The sequence below is a fragment of the Tursiops truncatus genome, chromosome 8 (genome assembly GCF_011762595.2).
Source record: "Tursiops truncatus isolate mTurTru1 chromosome 8, mTurTru1.mat.Y, whole genome shotgun sequence".
Lineage (NCBI taxonomy): Eukaryota > Metazoa > Chordata > Mammalia > Artiodactyla > Delphinidae > Tursiops > Tursiops truncatus.
Window position 1 is genome coordinate 7,759,119 of NC_047041.1, and position 22,910 is coordinate 7,782,028.

The following is a 22,910-nucleotide window of genomic DNA, read 5'->3' on the forward strand; positions in this document are numbered from 1 at the left end:
CCTCACTAGTTCTTGAGGTGGTCTCCAGTCTCTCCTCAGCCCCTGCTGGAAAGCTGAGCACGTGGCATTAGAGGCAGCGGTGTCTGCCTACCTGAAGATACTCGGCTCTCCTGAAGACCAAGGATGGTAACTTTCATCACTACGTCCCCCGCACCCAGCTCAGTGCTAGACTGTCAGAGCGTGATATGCGGAACTGAATCACAATTTAATAAACTGTCTCCTCGGCTGGGGCTGGAGTTCTTTATAGCAAGGATCAGACCTCCCAGTCTCTATGTCCCTACCTGGGGCCTGGATGAGCAAGACCGTCCGGCAACACTTGCTGGGTTCCTAGCAACTTCCAGGTTTAATGAATGACTGATGACTGCTTAGGGACTTCAACATGTGATTATGAATCGGCAATACACTCTACAAATGTTAGGTTTTTTTAGTAAAAGACGAATTAGGAAAATTAGCCCTACGCGTGTTAATTCCCTTAATTTCACAGGTAGTCTTGCCTCCTCCACGAACTAACCCCCCTGAATTTTAGTGCACTCTGCCTTCCTCGCTCCCCACCGAGGAATGTGCTTGGTATTTTCCGAAGAATCTAAAAAAAGAAAAAAAAAAAATCCGCCTCCGAGGCGACGATTGGGTCACTCCTTCCCGCATCCCCTCCCCAGGGCTGCCTAATGGTACCTTCCCGTGTAGGAAAATGATTTTGTCCCGCGCAGACTCCCTCAGCACTTTTTTCACTCTAAAGCCGGAGAAAGGTAAGCGGACAGGGGCAGAGGTACCATTCCCAACGCCCGCTTCTTTCCCCTCTGTGCCGAGCGCCTCCGCCTCCTCGGCATCCACTTCGCGCTTTCTCTTGTTGGGCTGCGGCGCTGTGTCCGCCATGCTGCCCGGCGGGAGGTGTGCGCCTGCGCGAACCCGGCCGCGGTCCCGCCCCTCCCGGCCGCCTCCTCCCACCTCAGCCAAGGGGCGGTGACTACAACTCCCGACGTGGTCCGCGCCGGAGGCCGCATCCCTTCCGGCCTTAGGGAGCCTCGGAGCGCTGATCCCTGGGATCCACCCGGAACGAGCGTTTTAATTCAAGTTACCTCCCCTTGGTCCCCTGGTGCCAGCCGGCCCGAGTGGAGGCCGGTGCTGAGGGCAGCGAGAAGGCAACAAGTCCCTAAAGAGGCGGGCGAGAGAGGCTGCAGGGGAGAGGGCTGCCCCAGCCTCCCAGGGGCAGGAGCCAAAAGACGCCGTTTGGACTCAATGCGTTGACACTTTGGTTGAAAGCACATTTTAATCAGAATTACACCCACATTGATTAGAGTGGAAGGGATGTTTCAGAAATCTGAGCCAACCTATTTCTTGGTCAATTTGTTTTTAGAGCAAGCCCTTAAATCATTTCCAGTTTTCACCCGTTTTCATTTTACAGAAATGTTCATCCTATTCAGTTCTCAGTACTTTTGGCTGAAAAGAAAGGTAAGTGAACAGGGACTGAAATACATTTCTAAAACCTCCAGCCTGGAGGCTCCTGCCCTTCTGTATCCACATTACTGAACCGAGCTTGTGTGTGCTCCCCCCAGCCCGCCAGTCTACCCACCCTGGGTTGCGGCGAAGGAAAGTAGCAAGGCTCTCAAGGTAGGGCCAAGCAAGGAGAGTGGGCAGCTCATGCTCAGAAGACTTGAACTCCCTGATGACTTTCAGAGATGCGATTTTAAAGACAAGATGAGGGAGAGGGTCATGGGGTGCCTGATAGCTCCTGGACTTCTTCTGATTGGTTGGTGGTGATGTAACTAGGTGGTATTTCTGGAGTCAACATCAACCTTCTAGTTCCAGAGAGGCTGGGAGTCTACGCAGTTATGGTCAGCACGCGGTTTGCAGTTAACTTCTTCCACCTGGTGGGGGCTTCAGTCTCTGCAAAATAACTCAGGGATATGGCTCAGGATATTATCTCTAGCCCTGGAGGAGGAACTAAGGGTCCTTGACTTTGTTTTATGGCTAAACTATTATTATTTTTGTCTTGTTTGACTGTTTTCCTTTGTCTCTGCATTTCCTCACTTCTCTGATTCAACTTGCTCTTTGGAACTCTGGGAAGGCCTAGGAGGCTGAAGGTTTTCTACAGACTTGAGATGGGGGTAGTGCTGGGGTCTGCTCCCAGAAGGCCTCACAGTGTCCTGCTCCGTTTCACCCACTTTGACCATGTGTCCACCGTGCTACCAGGGTTGTGATTTGCAGCATGAATATGATTCATCCATCGGAGTTTCTTTTCTTTTTTTGGCCATGTAAAATTTTTACTGATAATTTCTCTGCAACCTCCCAGTGCTCGAGCACACCCTTCCAGGGACCAATGGCACATCAGCATCATCTCCTGAGCAGTGAGCTCACCCCTGCTGAAACCTGCCAACTGGAAAAAAAACGCACAATGTAAAAGTTAAAAGTTATATTTTATTCGGGGACCTTACTGAGGACTACAGCCCGGGAGACGGACTGTCAGGATAGCTCTGAGGAGCTGTTCCAAAGAGGTAAGGGAGGAGCCAGGATATATAGGAGATTTTGCTGAAAAAAAAAAATGTAGTTGAACATCAAAAGGTTACTATTAGGGGACTTCCCTGGGGGTACAGTGGGTAAGACTCCACACTCCCAATGCAGGGGGCCCCGGTCCGATCCCTGGTCGGGGAACTAGATCCCGCATGCGTGCCACAACTGAGGATCCCCCATGCCGTGATGAAGGTCCCACGTGCCACAACTAAGACCTGGAGCAGCAAAAATAAATACATAAATAAATACTATAATTAATTAATTAATTTAAAAAAGATTACTGCTAATCACAAAAAAGAGACATCTCAAGTTAATGATTTTAGTGCTTGTCTGTGTATGGGAAAATGCAAGAGTCTGGGCTCCTTGGAATTATTCCTTAGATATGCATCTTAACTATCTAGGGCCGGTATCCTCTTTTTCTCCATCCTGAATTCCCCTCAGGTGCACCATGGGGTGGCTGTGTGGCTGATGGCTTGATGGTGGCAGTATTTGTTGTTTACTGAAATGGCAGGCGACATTTTTTTTGTCAGCAAACCATTGGTATTTTCTACTCGCCACCCTTACTTTTTAAATTTTTTTTAATTTGGTGGGAGGGAGCATATTGGGTTTTCAAAGCCCTGTTGGGTGAGCTTGCACTAGTCCAGTTAAACTTATAGCACTTTCTCTAGCTCCTCTTCCCCGTCCCCCCATAAGCATGAGTGACCAGCTGGGCTATTAGCAAGACTGGTTGAAATATGGTGGCTTTGGTGGAAACTTCAGGAGAGTGAAGTCTCTGCTTTCCAGAAAAATAATTGTCACTCAAAGTGAAATTTTTCTTTGAAACAAGTTTTTTAAAAAAGAAAAGAAACAGCTCTCAGCCTTAGTGCCATCTCCTGAGAAACCTCCGTGCCATGAGAGCGAAGTGGAGGAAGAAGCAAAGGTGCAGGCTCAAGTACAAAAGAAGAAAGATGAGGCAGAGGTCCCAGTAAAATCGTACACCCATGGAGGCCACAGGAGCAGAAACAAGGGAAGCCAGAGGCCAGGGATGCTGGTAGAAATTGTTGGGCTGCATACCTACTGTCTAGAACTTGTCTCAGTGGATCTGGAACATGTATGCCCATTCTGATTGCCTTGACAACCTTTGAGAGACCCACCTTGCTCACATCAAAACGACCCCTTTTGGTCCTTTGCCCTGGACCTGTGTCATTCTGTACTAGTTCTGTTCTCAGTTGCGGCTGAATGTAATGTGTACAGTAAATCATCTCTTTTGCTGTCTTAGCTGAAGAAAAAAAAAGAAAAGAAAAGAAGCATACACTTGGCCCTTGAACAACACGAGTTAGAACTGCAGGGTCTCCATATACTCAGATTTTTTTTTAATAGTAAATACTGCATTACTACATGAATACACAGATACGCGTCCAGAGGGTCAACTGTAGAGTTGTAGCTGGTTTTCTACTGCACAGAGGGTTGGCGCCCTTAAGCCCCACATTGTTGGAGGACCAACTGTATAATGCTAATTAGAATATGCATAAGGTCAGAATTCTACTCATAAGAGGGCCTGGCTCAAGGAAAAGATGAGCTCATAGGGAGCCTCAGCCCCCAGAGGACCTGCTGCAATACCAGACAGCAGAGTGTAAGGGACCTTTACAGCAGTAAATCTTCACTTGGCTTCAGAGGCATTTGTCTGCTGATAATTTTTTAGATCAGCTTGTTTGGAAACATTAGAAGGCTCTGCACTGTCCTATCCAATAGCCATTAGCCACATGTAACTTTACATTTAAATTAATTAGAATTAAATGAAATTTAAAATTCAGTTCCTCAGTCATACAACCACGTTTCAAGTGCTTGATAGCCACGTATGGCTCGTATCACATTGGACAGCACAGATGTGGAACATTTCCATCACCACAGAAAGTTCGACTGGACATTGCTGTATTAGAAGGTTGTTACTGGGAAGCCCTAGTCTATAAGCATCAATCCTTCCATTTTCTTGCGGAATCTCAAAACTTCTCCCTTTTATTTTACTTATTTATTTAGTTTAGTTTAAAGAAGGACTAGACACTTCCACTTCAGGTAGTATGACAGACTAGATATTCTAAAAACAATCAGCTAAAAACTCCTAAACATTCTGGATGCAAAATTTAAAACATCCCTTTGGTTACATTCCTGTGCTCCCAAGAAAATAAAATCTATAGAATAGTAAGTGGGTATTGAAGCTGAAGTTCTAAGGGTGATGGCTTGTTCCTAGAAGTCTAGAGCCTCGGGCTTTAAAATGTGACGTTTAAGGCGCAGATCTGGGCTCATGCAAGCGAGGAGTTGGAAGAGAAAACTTCCCAGCAAGCCAAGATCTCTAAAGGGCCCCCACCTCAATGAAAGGGCCAACTACTTAAAAAGTAAAAGAAAAGCTGCCCTACTAAAGGAGACAAGATGTTTAGGAAACTTACCTGCCTCAACATCTGGCTCCGGAGGGGAGAAGAAAAAAAAAAAGACAAAAAACCCTGAAAATTTGTAATCACAGGCCAATCTCCATGCAGATTTAGAATTCAGATTCATACTGCCTACATGATCCGGGAATTCAAACTGAAAAATCTATTTCAGCCAGTTTTGTATTCTTCACTGTTTACGCCAAATCGACTCCAGAAGAAATGAAAAATCTAAATAGATCTATAACTCTTTAAGATACAGAAATTGGAGTTTTAAATCCGCCCCACTCTCCCCCTTGCAAAACACGCTAGGTCCAACTGCATTTGCAGATTAGTCTACTAAACATTCAAGGAGCAATTAATTCCAAGCTTTAACTCATCAATGAATAGAAAAAAGGGACCACTCCCCAATTATTTTAGAAAGCTGATATAACCTTGGTAACAGAGCCAGAAAAGGATAATACAAGAAAGGATAATTATGGGCCAATCTTACATACGGATATACATGTAAAATCATGAAGAAAATGTTAGCAATCTGAATCCTGCAATTTAAACAAAGGTAATAATACATCACGATCAAGATAAGTTTACCCCGGGAATATAAGACCAGCTTAACATTAGAAAATCTAATGTTATTCACTGAATTACCATTTAAAAGGGGGAAAAAAACATCATTTCAGTAGATGCGGAAATTTTAGAATATATTTCAAACCCATTCAACATAAGTAAAACTCATAATCAACTAGAAACAACAGGAAACTTACAGCTTGTTAAAAAATATGTACCAAACCCAAAACGTACAACAGATACCACGTATAATGGTGAAATGTCTGAAGCATTCCCTTTGAAATCATAATTTAGACAAAGTTGTCACTTTCAATATCTTACTGGTGGTCCTAGGCAGCAGAGAAAGATAAGTTTTTGTTTTGTCTTGCAAATTATATGATTGTCTTTATAGAAACCCAACAAAGTCTATAGTCTTATAGAATAAATAATTCAGTAGTTTGCTTATATTAAATCAATATGGGGGACTTCCCTGGTGGTCCAGTGGTTAAGACTCCACGCTCCCAATGCAACGGGCCCGGGGTTCAATCCCTGGTTGGGGAACTAGATCCCACATGCATGCCGCAACTAAGAGTTCGCATGCCGCAACTAAAAAAAAAAGATCCCGCATGCCGCAACTAACACCCGGTGCACGTAATGAGAAGCCCACGCACCGCAACGAAGAGCAGCCCTCACTCAGCGCAACTAGCGAAAGCCCCCGCGCAGCAACAAAGACCCAACACAGCCAAAAACAAATAAATAAATTTATTAAAAAAAAAAAGACCCAGTGCAGCCAAAATGAAGGAATGAATGAATGAATAAAAATATTTTTTTAAAAAAACCTTGTACAGTAGCAACAGAAAATATGACATACTAAGGAATAAATCTCATAAAAAATGTGACTGACCAATATGGAAAAGATTTATAAAGTTTTTATTGAAATACATTTAAAGACATGAATAAATGGAGACATGCCATTTTTATTAGGAGAAAGATTCAATATAATTAAAAAATCTATCCTTTCCAAATTAATCTCTCAACTCAATGTAAGTCCAATAAAAATATTAACTGGCCTTTTCCTGGAATCTGACAAACTGAATAAACAATTTACATGAAAGAGTAAAGGAACAGGAAGGGTGGAAGTGATTTTCATGATTAAGAGGAATGGGAAGAGCTGACTATTAAGTTATCCAGGTTTACTAACAACAACAGTACATAAGCCACGGTGCCACTGACACAGGGATACATCAACAAAGGGAGGAGGCTGGAGAACCCAGGAGCAGACCCTCACGTATGACAACGTATAACAGCAGTGACATCACAATCAGTGGGGAAAGGATGGACTAGTCAGTAAATAATGGCTATTCAAATGAAAAAAAAAAAGTATCTCTAACTTATAAACCAAGAGCTACAAAAACAAACCCAAACAAAACATCCAGGTGGATTAAAGACCTAAATGTGAAATATTTCCAGAAGAAACTACAGGAGTAGGGAAGATTTCCTAAAGAAGACACAAAAAGCACAGACTACAAAGTAATAGATAAAAGTTTTCACATTAAAAAATAAAGCTTCTGTTCTTTAAAAGATACTGTTATATGGTGGTCATTTGTTTTTAAACTTCTAATAATTTAGAGAGACATACTTAAATATTTAGAATAAAATAATACCTGCGATTTGCTTCAAAATGATCTTCGGTTGACTAATGGGTAAGGTTATTATTAATAAAAGCTTATCTCTGAGTTGGTAATTGTTGAAAGTGGGTGATAGGTATATGGGGGTTCATCAAACTTCCTTCTTCCTTTTAGTGTATGATATATATATTTTTTAATAAAAAAAGGCAAAAGGAAAAAAAGAATATTATGACAATGGGATACCAGTGTTCATCCACCAGCTTATTAAACACTTAAAAAACTGATAAGTCTAGGGAATTTCTTGGCAGTCCAGTGGTTAGGACTCGGTGCTCTCACTGCCGGGGCCCGGGTTGAATCCCTGGTCAGGGAACTAAGATCGCACAAGCCGTGCAGCGTGGCAAAAAAATAAAATTTAAAAAATCTGATAATTCTAAATGTTAGCAAGAAGATGCAAAAGTGGCAACTCTTATGCACAAATGGCAGGAACATAAATTGCACAACCAATCTGGAAGAAAATTTGGTATCTTCTACCAGAACTGAAGGTGCGCACGTTTCACTACCCAGCTGTTCTCCATCTAGGTTAAATCCTAGAAAATCTTGCTCTTGGAAACATACACAAGAATAAAAATGCTCACAGGCTCATTGTTTTCAACAGCAAAAAAACTGGAAACAACCAAATGTCCACTTGTAAAAACATGTGCGACTGAATAGTGGTATATTTACATAACGGAATGAAAGTGAATTTACTGCAGCTCCATGAATCAATATGGATACATCTTACAAACATGGCAAAAAAAAAAAAAAAAAAAAAGAGGAATTTGCAGAATATAACACCATTTATGTAAAGTGTAAAACCATGTAAAAGTTAATATATTGTCAGGGATGCATACATATGTAATAAATTTCTAGAGAAAAGCTAAGAATGATAAATTCAAAATTCAGAATAGTGGTTACTTCTGGTGGGAGTAGGGAAGAGAATGTAAGGGCACAAAGGGAGCAACATGGGGATTGTGAGGTTTGGCTTCTAAGCTGGGTGTTGAGTACGTGAGTGTACACTGCATTATTCTTTAGTCCTTTTGTATGTAATAAGATAATTTGTAATGAAAAATAAAATTTTTTCACAATATATACAAATAGAGAATCATGTACAGTTAAAACTAATATGTTATATGTCAATTCTATCTCAATTTAATATATATATATATATACATTTTTTTCAGTAAAAGGAGGAGATGTGGTGGGGGAAGAGGGAGAAGAGACACAAAAGTACACATCAGGGGAATCATAAATTCATTTCAGTTCAACAACCAAGTTTTACTAAGAACGGATGAATGAAACTCTGCCTGTCCTACAAGGTAGACCATCGATCTGCCAGAAGAAATACACTGATTCCTCTGAGTGCAGAGGTGAAGGAACTACTGTAAAAGCAGGAGTTCTAGCCAGATGCCTGATGAGGCCCCCATATGTCAGAGCATTGGTGGGTGGGCTTTTGATCCCAGCTAAAGGGTCTGAGCTTTCCTCCTCTTCACCCCACCTGCTCCCTCCCCTCTTCTGTCCCCTCTTCAGACTCATTTCTAGGTGTGAGTCTTTAATGACAGGCGTGCAGTGAAAACAAATACAGGACAGTATTTGTCCTGTAGACATGCTGAGGGCATCTTCCATGCAGCTTTCGGAAGTGAACGACTCACCGGGAGACGCCGGCAAGAGTGTGAGTGTGAAAGACGCTATACCTGTTGTTCTCTCCTGACACCTGTTCAGGGCTTCCGCAGGCAACTGGGAAAACCCCCCAGCTGAGGCGCGCAGTCCAGGCTTCCAGCTCCTTACTCAGGTGAGCCACCTCTTCAGGAGGAAGGCACCTAGACACCAGTGCCCGATTCCAGGGGAAGAAGACGTGGGCACGATGTGCCAGGCTTCACGTCCAGTCACACAGGAGGCAGCGCGTGGGTGACGTCTTGGTATCACGCTTCCTTCCACCTCCACTTTCTGGCTTCCCCAGGCCTTCTTGGGGGAGTCCCCAGCTCCCTCACAGCCTTCCTGGGGGAGTCCCCAGCTTCCCCAGGCCTTCCTGGGGGAGTCCCCAGCTTCCCCGGGACCTTCCTGGGAGCCCATGGTTATGGAGGCCACAGACAATCTGATCCCAGGGTCACATACAAAGTGCTGCAAACTTACTCCTCATAACTTGGCACATGTATGGAACCCAGGGTCCTAGGCCCTCTCACTCCATTTCCAGCTTTGCTCCAACTGTCTGCATCCGTGTTGATGTGAGAAGTGTCAGCTGAGGGTCTGCAGATCTGAAAGGGACGAAAGAGAATTACATGGCTTGTCACCCTCCTCAAATCCCAGCATCTCTGTTTCCCCCACATGTCCCTGTCTTCGCTACCTTTTAATCTATTTTACTTCTAAACCCACTGTAATACAACGCCCCTCCCTGGATACGCTTATGGTAGGCAATTCTTTCCTATTATTTTGTACCTGTTTGCGTTACTAAACCAGGGTCCCTCCTGGCATTTTCCCAGCTCTTGGTGGCCATCTCCAACCTGACCTCAGTGAGAGAAACCTAATACTATTAATACTAATAATGATAATAGTGACTTATATTTATTGAGGACTTGATAACGCGCTAGGCTCGGCCTGTCACAAGTACTTTACATGTGCCAGGCCACGTTCTGAATTTACTTAGTGTACATACTTATTTATGTATATAGTTTCATTCTCATTTAACCAGTGAGAAAACCCAGGCACAGAGCAGTTAAGTAGCTTGTCCAAGTGACACAGTTATTTTCCCAGAGCCTGCATTCTGAACTACAGGCAGACCTCAGAAATACTGCAGGTTCAGTTCGAGACCACCACGATAAAGCAAATATTGCAATAAAATGAGTCACACAAATTTTTTGGCTTCCCAGTGCATATGAAAGTTGTGTTTACACTTTTTTGTAGTCTATTAAGTGTGTAATAGCATTATGTTTTTAAAAACAATGTACGTGCCTTCACAGAGAGCTATATTCAATATCCTATGATAAACCATAATGGAAAAGAATATAAAAAAAGAATGTGTATATATATATCTATATATATCTATATCTGAATCACTTTGCTGTGCAACAGAGATTGACACAACCTTGTAAATCAACTACATTTCAATAAAAAATTGATAAAAAATACAATGTACATGCCTTAATTTAAAAATGTTATTACTAAAAAAAAATGCTAACCATCATCTGACAACGCAGGGTTGCCACAAACCTATTTGTAAAAAAAAAAAAGCGCAGCGTCTGCTAAGTGCTCTGAACTGAAGCCTGTACTAGGCCACACTGGGTGTCTCCTAAAAGCCCAAGTAGAGCAGGCGCTATGGCCGAAGCCCCTTCCCCTTCTCCCTTCCCCGTAACTTACACCGCGTGACAGCCTCCTTGACTTGGCGAAAGCCACCGTCGGGACCCCAGCCGTTCACGAAGTACATGAATCGGAGCTCGGCGGGGTAGGCGGCTCTGCTGAGGCCTGACATCAGGGGGATGGTGCGGCCCTCCGCCCCGGGGGCCTCGCTCAGCGCCTGCAGCATCTGGTACCTGCACCACGGGTCCCGGAGGAAGCCCGGTGTGATGAGCAGCACGCGACAGTGGCTGTTGCTCAGCGCCTGGCACAGCTCGGACACTATGGCGCCGCCGGGGTCTGCGTCGCGAAGCTGCAAGAAGCAGCGCAGGCCGGCAGCGCTGCCCTCCAGGTAGGAGACCAGCTCCTGGGCGGCCGCCAGGTCCTCCTCGCTGTGGCACACGCACACATCATAGTCCTTGCTCCAGCGGCCGCTGCTGCTGCTACTGCTGCCGTGGGCGCCCAAGTGTGTCGGTGTCGGTGGCGGGGTGGGAGACGCCTCTGAGCTGGGGCCCAGGGCTGGGGGCCTGTCCGAGGAGCTCGGCTGTGAACCGTCACTGCGGGAGTTTTCTGGGGAGACGGGCGTCTTTGTGGGCTTTCTCGACAGGGCCTGCCTGAACCAGTCTGCGGGGAAGAAGCACTGCTGAGGCCTGGAGCTTTCAGCAGGGGTCTCCTGGCGACCCCCCTCCAGAGAGGAGCCACCGCGGGGAGGAGGTCAGCCCATCTCCCCTGTCCACCTTCTTCTCACAACTGCTGCTCTGCTACTGTGTACATCCCTCAGGACTTGCCCCAAAGTCTCCCTTATCTTTAAAGGTTTCGGGAACACATGAAAACTCTGGCAGCTTTATAAGTCAGCAGGGATGTAATGCCCGCCTGTCTTACCATACTGCATATTCTGAAGGTGCCAAGAGAATAGATCTTAAAAGTTCTCATCCCAAGAAGAAAATAAATCTGTAACTACGTATGGTGATGGATGTTAACTAGACTTGTTGTAATGATTACTTCACAATGTATACGCATGTTGCATCATTATGCTGTACACCTGAAACGGATAGAATGTTGTATGTCAATTATACCTCAATAATTTTTTGTAAAGCTTTTGGTATAACCACAATATGAGGGGGGAAAAAAGGAAGAAAGGAAAGGAGGGAGGGAGGGAGGGAGGAAGGAAGGAAGGAAGAAAAGAACTCTGGCTGTTTCACAAGCCTGATTGGGAAAGATGGCTTTGCTCCACGCCCTTCGATTGCTGGTACCCCCCTAGCCTATCCTAACCAGAACTTCCCACAAGCTGACTAGTCGACAATCCGTGAGTCAGGAAGTAGAGCTACGTTAAGCTGGTAAAGATCAATTAGGCCCCAAACGCACTTTCAGCATTGAGGGGAGGTGGATTTAGATTAAGGGGCTACCCACTATGGGAGGGAGAGAGCCAGGGATTGTCATCTGTTTGGCCCTGAGAAATCCTAGCTTGTTGCTAAATGGGTAAAATGGAAATGTGCAAGAGGACCACTCACTGCCCAGGGTACCTGAAGACCTTAGAGCTGAGTGATCCGGGGCCACGCTTTGGAGTGGGGCAACAGATTTGATTGTGGACCTGCTACTTGCTTTCTATACGACCATAAGCAAGTCAGTCTATGTCTCCACTTCCTCTTCTGTAAAATGGGTTCATTTTAGTTGTTGTTGAAGATCAGCGGAGATAATGCAGTGTCTGGCATACTGTGAGTACTCCAAATGGTTTCAGCTCAGCTTCCCCATTTTGACCGGGACAGAGAGTGTGGTGTCCTGGAGGTTGATTTGTTTTTTTCTCTCTCCTTGGCTCCTACCTCTGAATGGTTCAGGGCGATTTAGTTAAAAAGTGACACCCTGTTAAGCACTCAGCACAGTGGTTTCCAGGCTGGGAAGACTAGCTGAGCACACTTGGGAAAGCTGTGAGCCAAAAGGACTGAAGGCTCCCTGATGCACGCCCCCTCACTCCCCACAGGGCCTGTGGGCACTGAAGTCAAAGCAGGACCCCCCCACGCCCACCCCGTCAGCCTCCCTGCGTCTCTCCAGGGCCTGTGTTTGGGGGCCAGGCAGCCTCCTGGAATTAGGAGTCTGTGTCCACTCACCAGCCATTTTGCCCAGAGGCTTCTTGGACCTGGAACGAGGAGCTGGCACGGAGGTTGATGATGCCATAGTGGTGGGCTCCAAACTAACCCCATGAGATCAGGCATTGGTAAAGTGGGAGAAGGGAGGGGACCCAGTCTTGACCTCATCCAACATCCATCCTACAAGAGACAGAGAGAAAGGATCACAAAAGCTGTACTTAACCTTACTCCCAGTCCCAGTGGGTGGGCTCTGGCATTTCTTTCTCCCTTGGTGCCTGACAGAGGTTCAGTCTCTAAATCGGTCCCTCATCCCTTAGGGGATTAGGGACAGACGCCACTGGGATCAGGTTGCTAGCTGAACCCCGATCTGTGCAGCCGTCAGACTTACAGAGTATGAGCTCAGCATGACCAGCAGAGTGACTGTTCTCTGCGCCACCTGGCCAGGGTTGCATTCGGGATCTGGGGAAGGGCGGCTGGCAGGCAGCTCGTTGTAAGAACTTCCTGTGTAAATGCTGAAATCAGAGAAGAAGGTCTGTTACTATTTGGACAAATAATTATGTATCAAGGTAGACAGATGTTGAGCAGTAGAGAGAGAGCACGTGTAAGAAACCTTGGGGGAGTTTTCCTCCAGGTCTGCCTTCCCCTGAATAACTCCGTCCCTCCATCCACCCACCCAATCTCCCTCCACTCCCTCCCTCCCTTCCTCTCTCCCTCCCTCCCTCAGCTGTACATAGTGGTAAAGGCTGCAGACTCTGCAGGCAGAGGTCCTAGATCTCATCTCTTATGAACTGTGGCCTCTGGTAAACTACTTTACTCTTGCTAAACTTTAGCTTTTTTGGTTTTTTTAATTTATTTTATTTATTTATTTTTGGCTGCATTGGGTGCTCGTTGCTTGCTGCACGCAGGCTTTCTCTAGTTGTGGTGAGCGGGGGCTACTCTTTGTTGCAGTGCACAGGCTTCTCTTCGCGGTGGCTTCTCTTGTTGCCGAGCACGGGCTCTAGCGCGCGTGGGCTTCAGTAGTTGTAGCACGCGGGCTCAGTAGTTGTGGCTCGTGGGCTCTAGAGCGCAGGCTCAGTAGTTGTGGCACACGGGCTTAGTTGCTCCGCGGCATGTGGGATCTTCCCAGACCAGGGCTCGAACTCGTGTCCCCTGCATTGGCAGGCGGATTCTTAACCACTGCGCCCCAGGGAAACCCTAAACTTTAGCTTTTCCATCTGTGAAATGGAAATAATACTACAGCCTGCTAGGCATTACTGTGAAGATTACATGAGATGATTTATGTAAAATGTAAAATGGCTTAGAAAATAGTGTGGGTTAGTATGTATTTAAAATAATCTAGATATTGGAGGGATCTATTCAATGTTATTCCAAATTCTGGAAGGTTTTTGGTTTGGTTTTCTTTTTTTGGTGGGGGTGGGGAGAGAAGGGATTGTCAAACGGCATCTAAATTTATATGGAAACGCAAAGGACCATTAGACGGGCAAAACGCCATGGCCATGTTCTCTTCCCACCACAATGACCTGATGTCCCTGATGGTGGAGGCTCTTTCTGCCTAGGTTTCTGGGAGGACATTGTGTGGAGCAGAGCCCACCCTGGTCCAAGATGGAGCCACTGTGTTCTAGTGGCTTCTGAAGATGAAGGGCTGGTGGAGAACTTGGTTCTAGAGCAAGGACTGCTTTCTCACTATTTGATGGATCTACAGAGGTCAAAACAACCCCCTCCCACATCCGGGAACTCACAGAGAAAACGGCTTGTCTGAATAGACGCGCTGAGATAAGAGTTTTCAAAATTTAAAGAATGTCCTTCAATGTTGGACAAAAATGCTTCATTCTGCTAAATGCTGAACACCCTTATGCCAAGCTGATGAAGAGAAGACAAGAGATACTGATGATTCATGAAAATATATCAAAGTTCAAAAAAAAGGAGAACTTCAACTGCAGCAGTAGTGGGTGCAGGGGTGCGGGAGCAGAAGCAGGAGTGAGACGGACTCGGGACCAGAAGCACATTTGAAAGAGCAAAGCAGAGAGCTGCTAAGCGAGCTAAAAAGACGTGAAAAGGGGAACATTAACAAGGACATGCGTTTCTTTTCCTATCTAATATTCTTTGGATTTCAGCCCCTAAGTGGTGAGATTGAGGCAGTGCCTGGTTAACCACTGTTAGGTTTTGAAATCCTTTTCCTGGTCAGGAGTCGCTGTTTCTTGACATCTTCATTTCAACCATTCAAGATGTCCTTCCCCTCCCCACCCCGCCCCCAGCAGTAGACACAATGTTACTTGCTTTTTATATTATTTAAATCTTTTTTTCAATTGTGTTTTAATTTGAAAATTCATCATTTGGCCTTGATACACTTAAAAACTGGAGAATCATTTGATATTTTTAATGACAGCCTAAAGGTTCAAAATTGACATAACACTTTACTTAACAGATGTAGATAGATCTAAGTTTCAGTTTCTCATTTTATCAAATGACGTGCCCTTTTGGCGATACATGCTGATTTGGGGTAGCTGCCATTTTTCATTGCTTGTTTAAGAAGAAATCCAATTGCCCAACAGCCACTGGAAGTGGATTGGTATAAGCCCTAGTGACTGATGTTATGGAAAAGTTCAAACACAGGAAATAGCATCTTTGACAAAGGATAATTGAGTAAGAATGCAGACCAGTTCCATTAACTGTATACACGGTCTACCTCCTAGAGTCTAAACCATACTGCATTTTCCTTGTTACTTTTTCAGTTCTGTACAGCTGAGGCTGTGGAGCCATCACATTCAAATACGATTAATCTTTACAAGATTTAATAACAGTCTATATCGAGATATGGTCGAGATATGGGAGACATAGTTGTCAGGCAGGTGAGAAGATAATGAACCCAAATCTCCAACTGGAAGCTCTCATCCCTCACTCTGTCTATTCTCTAATTTGTTATGTAGTCACTTTTCCCTGTGCTTTGAAGACATTCATCCAGTAGAATGATATAGACCTAAATACCTACTTTGTAGATAATTACAAAGAAGATTAGCAAAGAGCTTCTTCAAAAGAAAAAGAGGGCTTCCCTGGTGGCGCAGTGGTTGAGAGTCCGCCTGCCGATGCAGGGGACATGGGTTCGTGCCCCAGTCTGGGAAGATCCCACATGCCGCAGAGCGGCTGGGCCCGTGAGCCATGGCTGCTGAGCCTGCGCATCCGGAGCCTGTGCTCCGCAACGGGAGAGGCTACAACAGTGAGGGGCCCATGTACTGAAAAAAAAAAAAATAGAAAAAGCAGTAGCCTGTTACCATCAGTGTTTTTAGAATGCTTTTTCAATATTACATGAAGGAACTTAATATGTGAGGTAAATACTGTAAAGTTTCACTGTATAAAATCCAAAGTGTATTAAGTATTATTCAATATCTAACTGGTCTCCAATATCTATTATATAGGGAATGTTCTGAAACCTATGAAGGCGTATGATTATGTATCTTATATAATTCGTATCCCATTTCTGTTAAGCTGGAATCACTGTCCGTGGTGACAGCACAGTGGTCCCCAAAGACATACACATCCTAATCCTCAGAACCAGTGAAAATAAGCTACCTTACTTGGCAGAAGCTGACTTTGCAGATGTGATTAAGGGTCTGGAGATGGGAAGATTAGCCTGGATTATCCAGGTGGGCCAAATGTAATCCCAAAGGTCTTAGAAAAGGAAGACAGGAGGGTCAGAGTGAGAGAAGAGATGTGACAACAGAAGCAGAGGTGGGTGTAGCGTGGGGCTGTGAGCAAGGAAGGTGGCAGCCTCTAGAAGGCGGAAAAGGCAAGGACCTGGATTCCTCCCTAGAGCCTCCAGAAGGAATGCAGCCCCGCTGATCCACTTCAGACTGTGACTGCCACAACTATAAGATAATCAATGTGTGTGGTATGAATCCACTACGCTTGTGGTACTTTATTACAGAAGCAGTAGGAAACTACTACACCATGTTTGATTGTATGTGAGGCTAATGAATGGGGAAAGCATTGAATCTGAGTGCTAAAAACTGGTCTGCTTGGGACTTCCCTGGCGGTCCGGCAGTTGAGGCTCTGCGCTTCCATTGCAGGGCGGGGCGCAGATTCGATCCCAGGTTGGGGAACTAAGATCCCTGCATGTCATGTGGTGCGGCCAGAAAGTAAACAAAAACCGGGTCCGCTTAAAGATTTAAATTGTTTGAGGGAGTTTTTCACTTCTTTGATGGATAAATTAGTATCTACTCTTCATGTGATTTTTGACTTTAAGAACACCGGTTTCAAAGGCTCCAACACTGGCTTCTCAAACATTTGCTGAAACGCTTGTCAGGGAGGATGCGTTAGAACTTGCAGGACAATGTCTGTAAAAGTGCTGCAATTAATTGTTAATAGCTAGAGAGGCACAATACAGTGTTTCTGAGGAGTTACGGACTGTGGTGGACAGACCCTAAGGTAGTCCCGTGTTCATACCTGTGAGTGTTGGGCAGGACCCATGACTTCTTACCAATAGAATATGGCAAAGGTTGTAGTATGTCACTCACATGATTGTGTTATTCTGTAGGGTGTGTGTGTTTGCATATGTATATAAATGTATATACACATCATATATACAGTAACAAGTGTGTGTGTGTATATGTGTATATACATACAATACATACATATTTGTTATATAAGATGTGTATAGGGCTTCCCTGGTGGCGCAGTGGTTGAGAGTCTGCCTGCCGATGCGGGGGACGCAGGTTCGTGCCCCGGTCCGGGAAGATCCCACATGCCGCGGAGTGGCTGGGCCCGTGAGCCATGGCCGCTGAGCCTGCGCGTCCGGAGCCTGCGCTCTGCAACGGGAGAGGCCACACCAGTGAGAGGCCCGCGTACCGCAAAAAAAAAAAAAAAAAAAAAAAAGATGTGTATATATAAATATAACATATAAATGAATATTATGTACATATGTATGTATGTGCATGGGTGTAGGTGTGGGTGTAAAAATTCATCTTAGCAGACTGGAGAGAGACTCCCTTGCTGACTTGGAAGAATTTCCCATGTCATGAGAGGGCAAAGTGTCAAGGAACTTCAGGCAGCCTCAAGAAGCCAAGAGTGGTGTCCAGCTGATGGCCAGCAAGAAAGCAGACCTCAGTCCTACAACTTCAAGGAGGTGAATTCTGCCAACAAACAACAACCTGAGGGGGCTTAGTAGAGGGTCTTTCCCCATTTGCATCTGTGATGGCACTGCAGCCCTAGCTAACACCTGGACTGCGGCCGGGTGAGACTCCAGCGGAAGACTCAGACAAGCCTTTCACGGGCCCTTGACCCACAGAAACTATGAGATAACAAATAGGTGTTGGTTTAAGTTGCTAAATTTGTAGTATTTGTCATGCAGCACAGAGAATGAATACAGGGACCAAACAAAATGATGGGTTAGAATGCCAGTTCCCGGGCCCCATCCCAAATCTACTGAATCAAATCTCTGGGTGTAAGGCTTGGGAATGTGATTTTTAAACAAGTACCCCAGGAATTCCCTGGCGGTCCACTGGTTAGGACTCAGCTGTCTCACTGCCGGGGCCCTGGGTTTGATCCCTGGTTGGGGAACTAAGATCCTACAAGCCGTGCAGTGTGTCACAAAAAACAAAAACAAAAAAACCCCCAAAAAGCACAAAAGCCACAAAACAAAAAACAAGTACCCCAGGATTCTGACGTAACTAAGGATTGATCTAGTGGGCTGCAGCCGTGGCTCCTAAACTAAGCTGTATATCATTATCACCTAGAGGGCTTTTAAAAATATAGCTGCCCCGTAAATTCTTATTCAATAGTTCAGAAGTAGGGCCCCCAAATCTGTATTTTTTAAGAGCTCTCCAGGTAACTCTGACACAAGGAACCACTCGTCTCGATTTATATAAGCAGTGGAATAATTGAAAATTGCCTGGCAAATCTTGGGATTTGATTTTGTGAAATAAATTTCAAACTACTAATTTTGCTATAAAGTCAGATTTAAGATGGGACTCTAGCAGGCAGAAAACTGAAGTCTTATAACCTGTATTAAAGTAAATCATTGTGCTGAAGTTTTGCTAAATATCTAACAAAGTACATATGCCTTCAGCACTACATTTTGTAAATTCTGAAGATGTTTAAACATGTCAAAAATTTCAAATATATGTGTGAGTGTGTGTGTGTATATAAAAGCACCCACTACTTTATTTTTATTTAATATTTTGGCCGCGAGGCTTGCAGGATCTCAGTCCCTGGACCAGGGATCACACCCCGGTCACGGCAGTGACAGCGCTGAATCTTAACCACTAGGCCACTAGGGAGCTCCCTCAATTTAATTATATATCAAAAGTATTGTTACTTTGGTTGTTAAAATCTAAAACCTTAGCTGTATTTTAGTCACATAGGAATATATCTTACTGACCAAACACGGAATGTGAAGCATTTTAATTAGTGTTGCTGTATTTTGCAAAATGTAGCAAATTGGTCTTTGGAAAACAGTTCCTTAGTTTTAGAAAACTGCCTTAGTTTTGAAACTATGCCACATGCGTACTAAAGGTCATTTTAAACTGAAATGGTGTGAACTTATTTTGTATTTACTTTGCTGTAGGTCTCAAGTAAATACGCAGGCATTGAATGTAATATAGATTGTGCCAGCAGTGAATTTAATGACGGATACAGTTTACAAATTACGCCTTTATACATTAGTTCCCTTTTGAGCTTACAAAATGACTGCTCTTTATATATTTTTGAAAAAGGCTTTGGGGGGGCAGTTAGATTAAAAAAAACACTAAGATTTTTAAAGAGGAACTTTAAGAGGACTTCCACTACCAGAATAATAAAAACTTACTATAAAGCAACAGTAGGTTTAAGATCCTAGTGGGATATTCGCATGGAGACACATGCCAAGCCATATGTTTAAAATGAGTCTGGAGTTGGAAGAAGGCGGCAGGGCCAGAATTATAGATGCGGTAGTCATCAGCCTGTTTGTGACAATTCAAATCATCTGGGGAAAGCGTAGCATGGAAAGAGACAAAGCATTAAGGAATACCTACAGTTAAAAGACGGAGAGGAGCAAGTTTTACAAGCAGACACATCAGGAGGACGCAATGTTATGATAGGCAAGGAAAGAGAGTTTTGAAAATGAGATGGTGTTTACAATGGTGTTGGTGAAAAATGTCAAATGGCCAGTGAGGATTAAGAAGAAGCATTTGAATTAGAAAATTAGGAGATGACCAACTGCCTACATAAAACCCCACTTTCATTTAGAACAGAAACTAGATTATGAGGAACAAATGATACGCCTGCCAGAAAATGAAGACAGTAATTATACACTTTTAAAGTTTTGCCTGTGAAGTGAAGGGAAGATGTAACATCATAGTATAAATAGAAAACAAGATTTACTGGTTTTTTTCTTTTTCAGGAGATTTGAGTATGTTTATAACACTTTTAACTAAATAGGCTGACTACAAAATAGGTTGACTATCACACGTAATTACTTATTGAAATACCATCCCAAGTTAAAGCGCAATGATTACGTCACATGCTTAAAAATTTAACAGAAGACTGGCATTATTTTCCAAAGAATCATGTCAGAGAACATGAATTGTAGGAACTGATTCATGAATAGTTGTCTTATTAGAGCAAATGAATCAGCAATGTTTAGCTTTAAGAGTCTGTTCCCTACCTTTTTATAATATCTTCATCTTTCATTAGCAAATACTTCATTAATATCTACTTCTGTTCATATTTAACCATAACCAGACAGAAAGTCTTAGTAATGTCTGGGGACCAAAGAAAGAGGAAAATTTGCAATCTGTATCTTCCTAATAGAGAATAATTTCAAATAACTTAAAAGCATGTTGTTCAGAAGTATTTACCAGAAGGAAATAGTAGTAACTCTAGGCTATACAAGTCTATATTCTTATTGGAATACCTGCGTTATTACTGCTATTTGTGCTAGTTTAAAGCCAGACATTTTATTATTTTCACTGGGCCTTTCTTCTTTGTTAAAATCTACCTTCAACTTGGTTTCTTAGTAAGGACAGTGAAAGGCAATCTCCTGAGAGAGAGAAGATATTTTAAAAATACATATCCAATATGTCTCATATCCAGAATATTTAAGAACTCTTACAAACTGGTAAGAAAAAGAGAGACAACCTATTGGAAAAATGGGCACAAGAACTGAACAGACACGTCACAAAAGGATATCCAAAGGCCCAACAGACGTATGAAAAGATGCACAGTTCATTAGTCGCCAGAGGAATGCAGATTAAAACCTCAGTGCAACCCCACCTCCCACTCACTCAGCAGAATGGCTACAATGAAGAAGACAGACAATATCAAGTATTGGTAAGCATGTGGAGAGACAGAACTCATATACTGCCTGTGGGAGTGCAAATTGGTAGGAGGACTTTGAAAAACTGTCTGGCGCTATATTCCGCTTCTAGGAATGTACCCAACAGCAGTGCTAACATATGCTCACCAAAACACAAACATAAGAACGCCTCAGCAGCACTATGTACAATAACCCCAAACTGGAAACAACCATACCCATCAATCCTAGTATCCGGTAGAAAGTAGAAATAGTGGTCTATCCATACAGTGAAAAATTACACATCAACGAGAATACATGAACGAGTGCTAAATGCAACGGGGTTCAATCTATATACTGAGTATAAAACACCATACACAAAAGTACATAAGTAGGATCCCAAGTGTCCAAAATTCAAAGCCAAATAAAACTATTTTATGATGTTAGAAACCAGGATAGCAGTTACCCATGTGTGAAAGTAGTGACTGGAAGTGGGCATAAGAGGGCATCCGAGGAGTTCCCTGGTGGCCTAGGGGTTAGGATTCCAGGCTTTCACTACTGGGTGCCAGGGTTCAATCCCTGGTCAGGGCCTGAGATCCCACGAGCTGTTTGGTGCGGTCAAAAAAACTCTGGAGTGCGAGTAATGTTTTATTTATTCTGGGTGCGGGCTGCACAGGAATGTCACAGGAATGTGACACTGGGAAAGCTGTACACTTAAGATCTGTGCACTTTTCTGTGTGTGGGTTGTATTTCAATTTTTAAAAAAGGTTTTAAAAATAACTAGATGTGACTTCCTCTGACAATGGGTCATTCCTGACCCTCCGTGGCCCCTGGGTTAGATGCATCAGCTTGGGGAGTGTGTACTCCATCCTCCCCTCTCTTAGCTGCACTTGTCAGGGTGTGTGTGGTTCCTAGTGCCCCCAGGTAGAGGACGAGGGCTGACTCTGTCCTGTTCAGTGCTGTCACACGATGCCCAGCCCATCGTAGAGGTTCGTGAAATGACTGTGGAAGGGATGGCTCCGTAGGCCTGTAACCCTAAGTAAAGCCCTGTTCTTGCTGAAACACTGTCACAAAGGCCATCAGAAGAGCAGAGGGAGAGGCTGCGACAGAGCAGAGAAGGACGCGAGGGCCTGGAAGAAAAAGGATCCACAGTTCAAGACCGAAGCCACCTGAACCAGGCAGGCTCCTCAAGCTCAAGGAGGGCTCCCTGCACGAACTTCTTGGCGACAGAGAAGGTGACAGCTCTCTCTGGGGGCCTTTTCACCCGTTTCCGCGTTGTGGGTGCTACGAGCGGCCAGGTGAAGGGGCGCAGAGGGGACGGCGGTGAACCGGCCGGAGGTGCCGCAGGGAGGGGGCAAATCCGGGACCGATGACCGGGGACCGGGGACCGGGCCGCTAACGGGGCCGAACGCAGGGGTCCACTGCCCGCGGGAGTCCTGCCGGCCCAGCCGCCTGCCCGCCCCGCCCGCTCGCCTGCTCGCCCCTTCCGCGGGGCCCCGCCGCTCCCGCTCCCGCCCGCGCCTCCCCGAGCGCTCACCTGCGCCGGGGTGCGCGGGGCGCTACCTCGGTGCGGCCGGTGCGGGGCACGGGCTCCGAAGCCCGGCGGGCCGCTCGCCCACGGGAAGTGCAGCCGGCCGCCCGCTGCCCCGGAAGCGCCGAGACTCCCGGCCCGCGGCTCCTCCTCCGACCGCCGCTCCCACGCCCCAAGCCCGACCCGAGGGGGCGGCGGCCGGGCCCTCCGCGCCCACTTCCCCGGGCTCGCAGGGAGGTTCGTGGACATCTGCGCAGCTAAGGACCGGGCGGAAGCTTGGAGATAAGTCTTTCCTCCCGAGTTCCCCAAAACCCACCAGGAGAACCTGCAGCCTCGGCTGTGTTCTCTGTCGCGGACACAGAAACTCCTTACTTCATTCATTGAGTCTTCTCGACGCCTTGCCAGGGAAGCGTTTATACCTTTTTTCTTTTTAGGCAAGTGAGGAAGATGATGCCGGACTTTCCCAATGGCCACACACAGTCAGTGGTGAGGCGGAGAGGCCGGCGGCCTTGGCAGCCGTGAGGGCAGCCCCCGGGGCCGGGGCGCCTGGCACGCTCCCCTGAAGTTCATGGCCCAGCGGGC

The 22,910-nt window shown here is 45.2% G+C and overlaps 2 protein-coding genes and 1 long non-coding RNA gene across 10 annotated transcripts in view; 1 reads left to right on the plus strand and 2 right to left on the minus strand.

Moving 5' to 3' along the window:
* Nucleotides 1-899, minus strand: part of ST3GAL4 (ST3 beta-galactoside alpha-2,3-sialyltransferase 4) — a 74,177-nt gene extending 73,278 nt beyond the window's left edge. For 5 of the 7 annotated variants that reach the window (XM_073807997.1, XM_033861819.2, XM_033861818.2 and 2 more), the window contains exon 1: nt 673-897. In XM_073807997.1, the coding sequence (XP_073664098.1) occupies nt 673-873 (201 nt within the window). In that variant the 5' untranslated portion in view covers nt 874-897. Of the gene's footprint in view, nt 1-672 lie in introns of all 7 variants that reach the window. The other 2 variants (XM_073807998.1, XM_019941644.3) reach the window with 2 other exon arrangements.
* Nucleotides 873-6,836, plus strand: LOC141279300 (uncharacterized). The gene is made up of 2 exons (XR_012333270.1): nt 873-1,449; nt 2,066-6,836. It is a non-coding gene; the product is annotated as an uncharacterized lncRNA (long non-coding RNA).
* TIRAP (TIR domain containing adaptor protein) lies at nt 6,370-22,462 on the minus strand. 2 transcript variants are annotated; one of them, XM_019941660.3, is made up of 5 exons: nt 22,335-22,462; nt 12,923-13,046; nt 12,556-12,714; nt 10,475-11,074; nt 6,370-9,375 (listed from the first exon to the last, which is right to left on the minus strand). In XM_019941660.3, the coding sequence occupies exons 3-5, from the start codon at nt 12,620-12,622 to the stop codon at nt 9,356-9,358; spliced, it is 687 nt and encodes a 228-aa protein (XP_019797219.1). In that variant the 5' UTR covers nt 12,623-12,714; nt 12,923-13,046; nt 22,335-22,462; the 3' UTR covers nt 6,370-9,355. The 2 variants fall into 2 exon arrangements, with proteins under 2 accessions (XP_019797219.1, XP_033717720.1); XM_033861829.2 differs by lacking the exon at nt 22,335-22,462 and adding an exon at nt 14,274-14,743.
* Between the last annotated feature and the right edge of the window lie 448 nt (nt 22,463-22,910).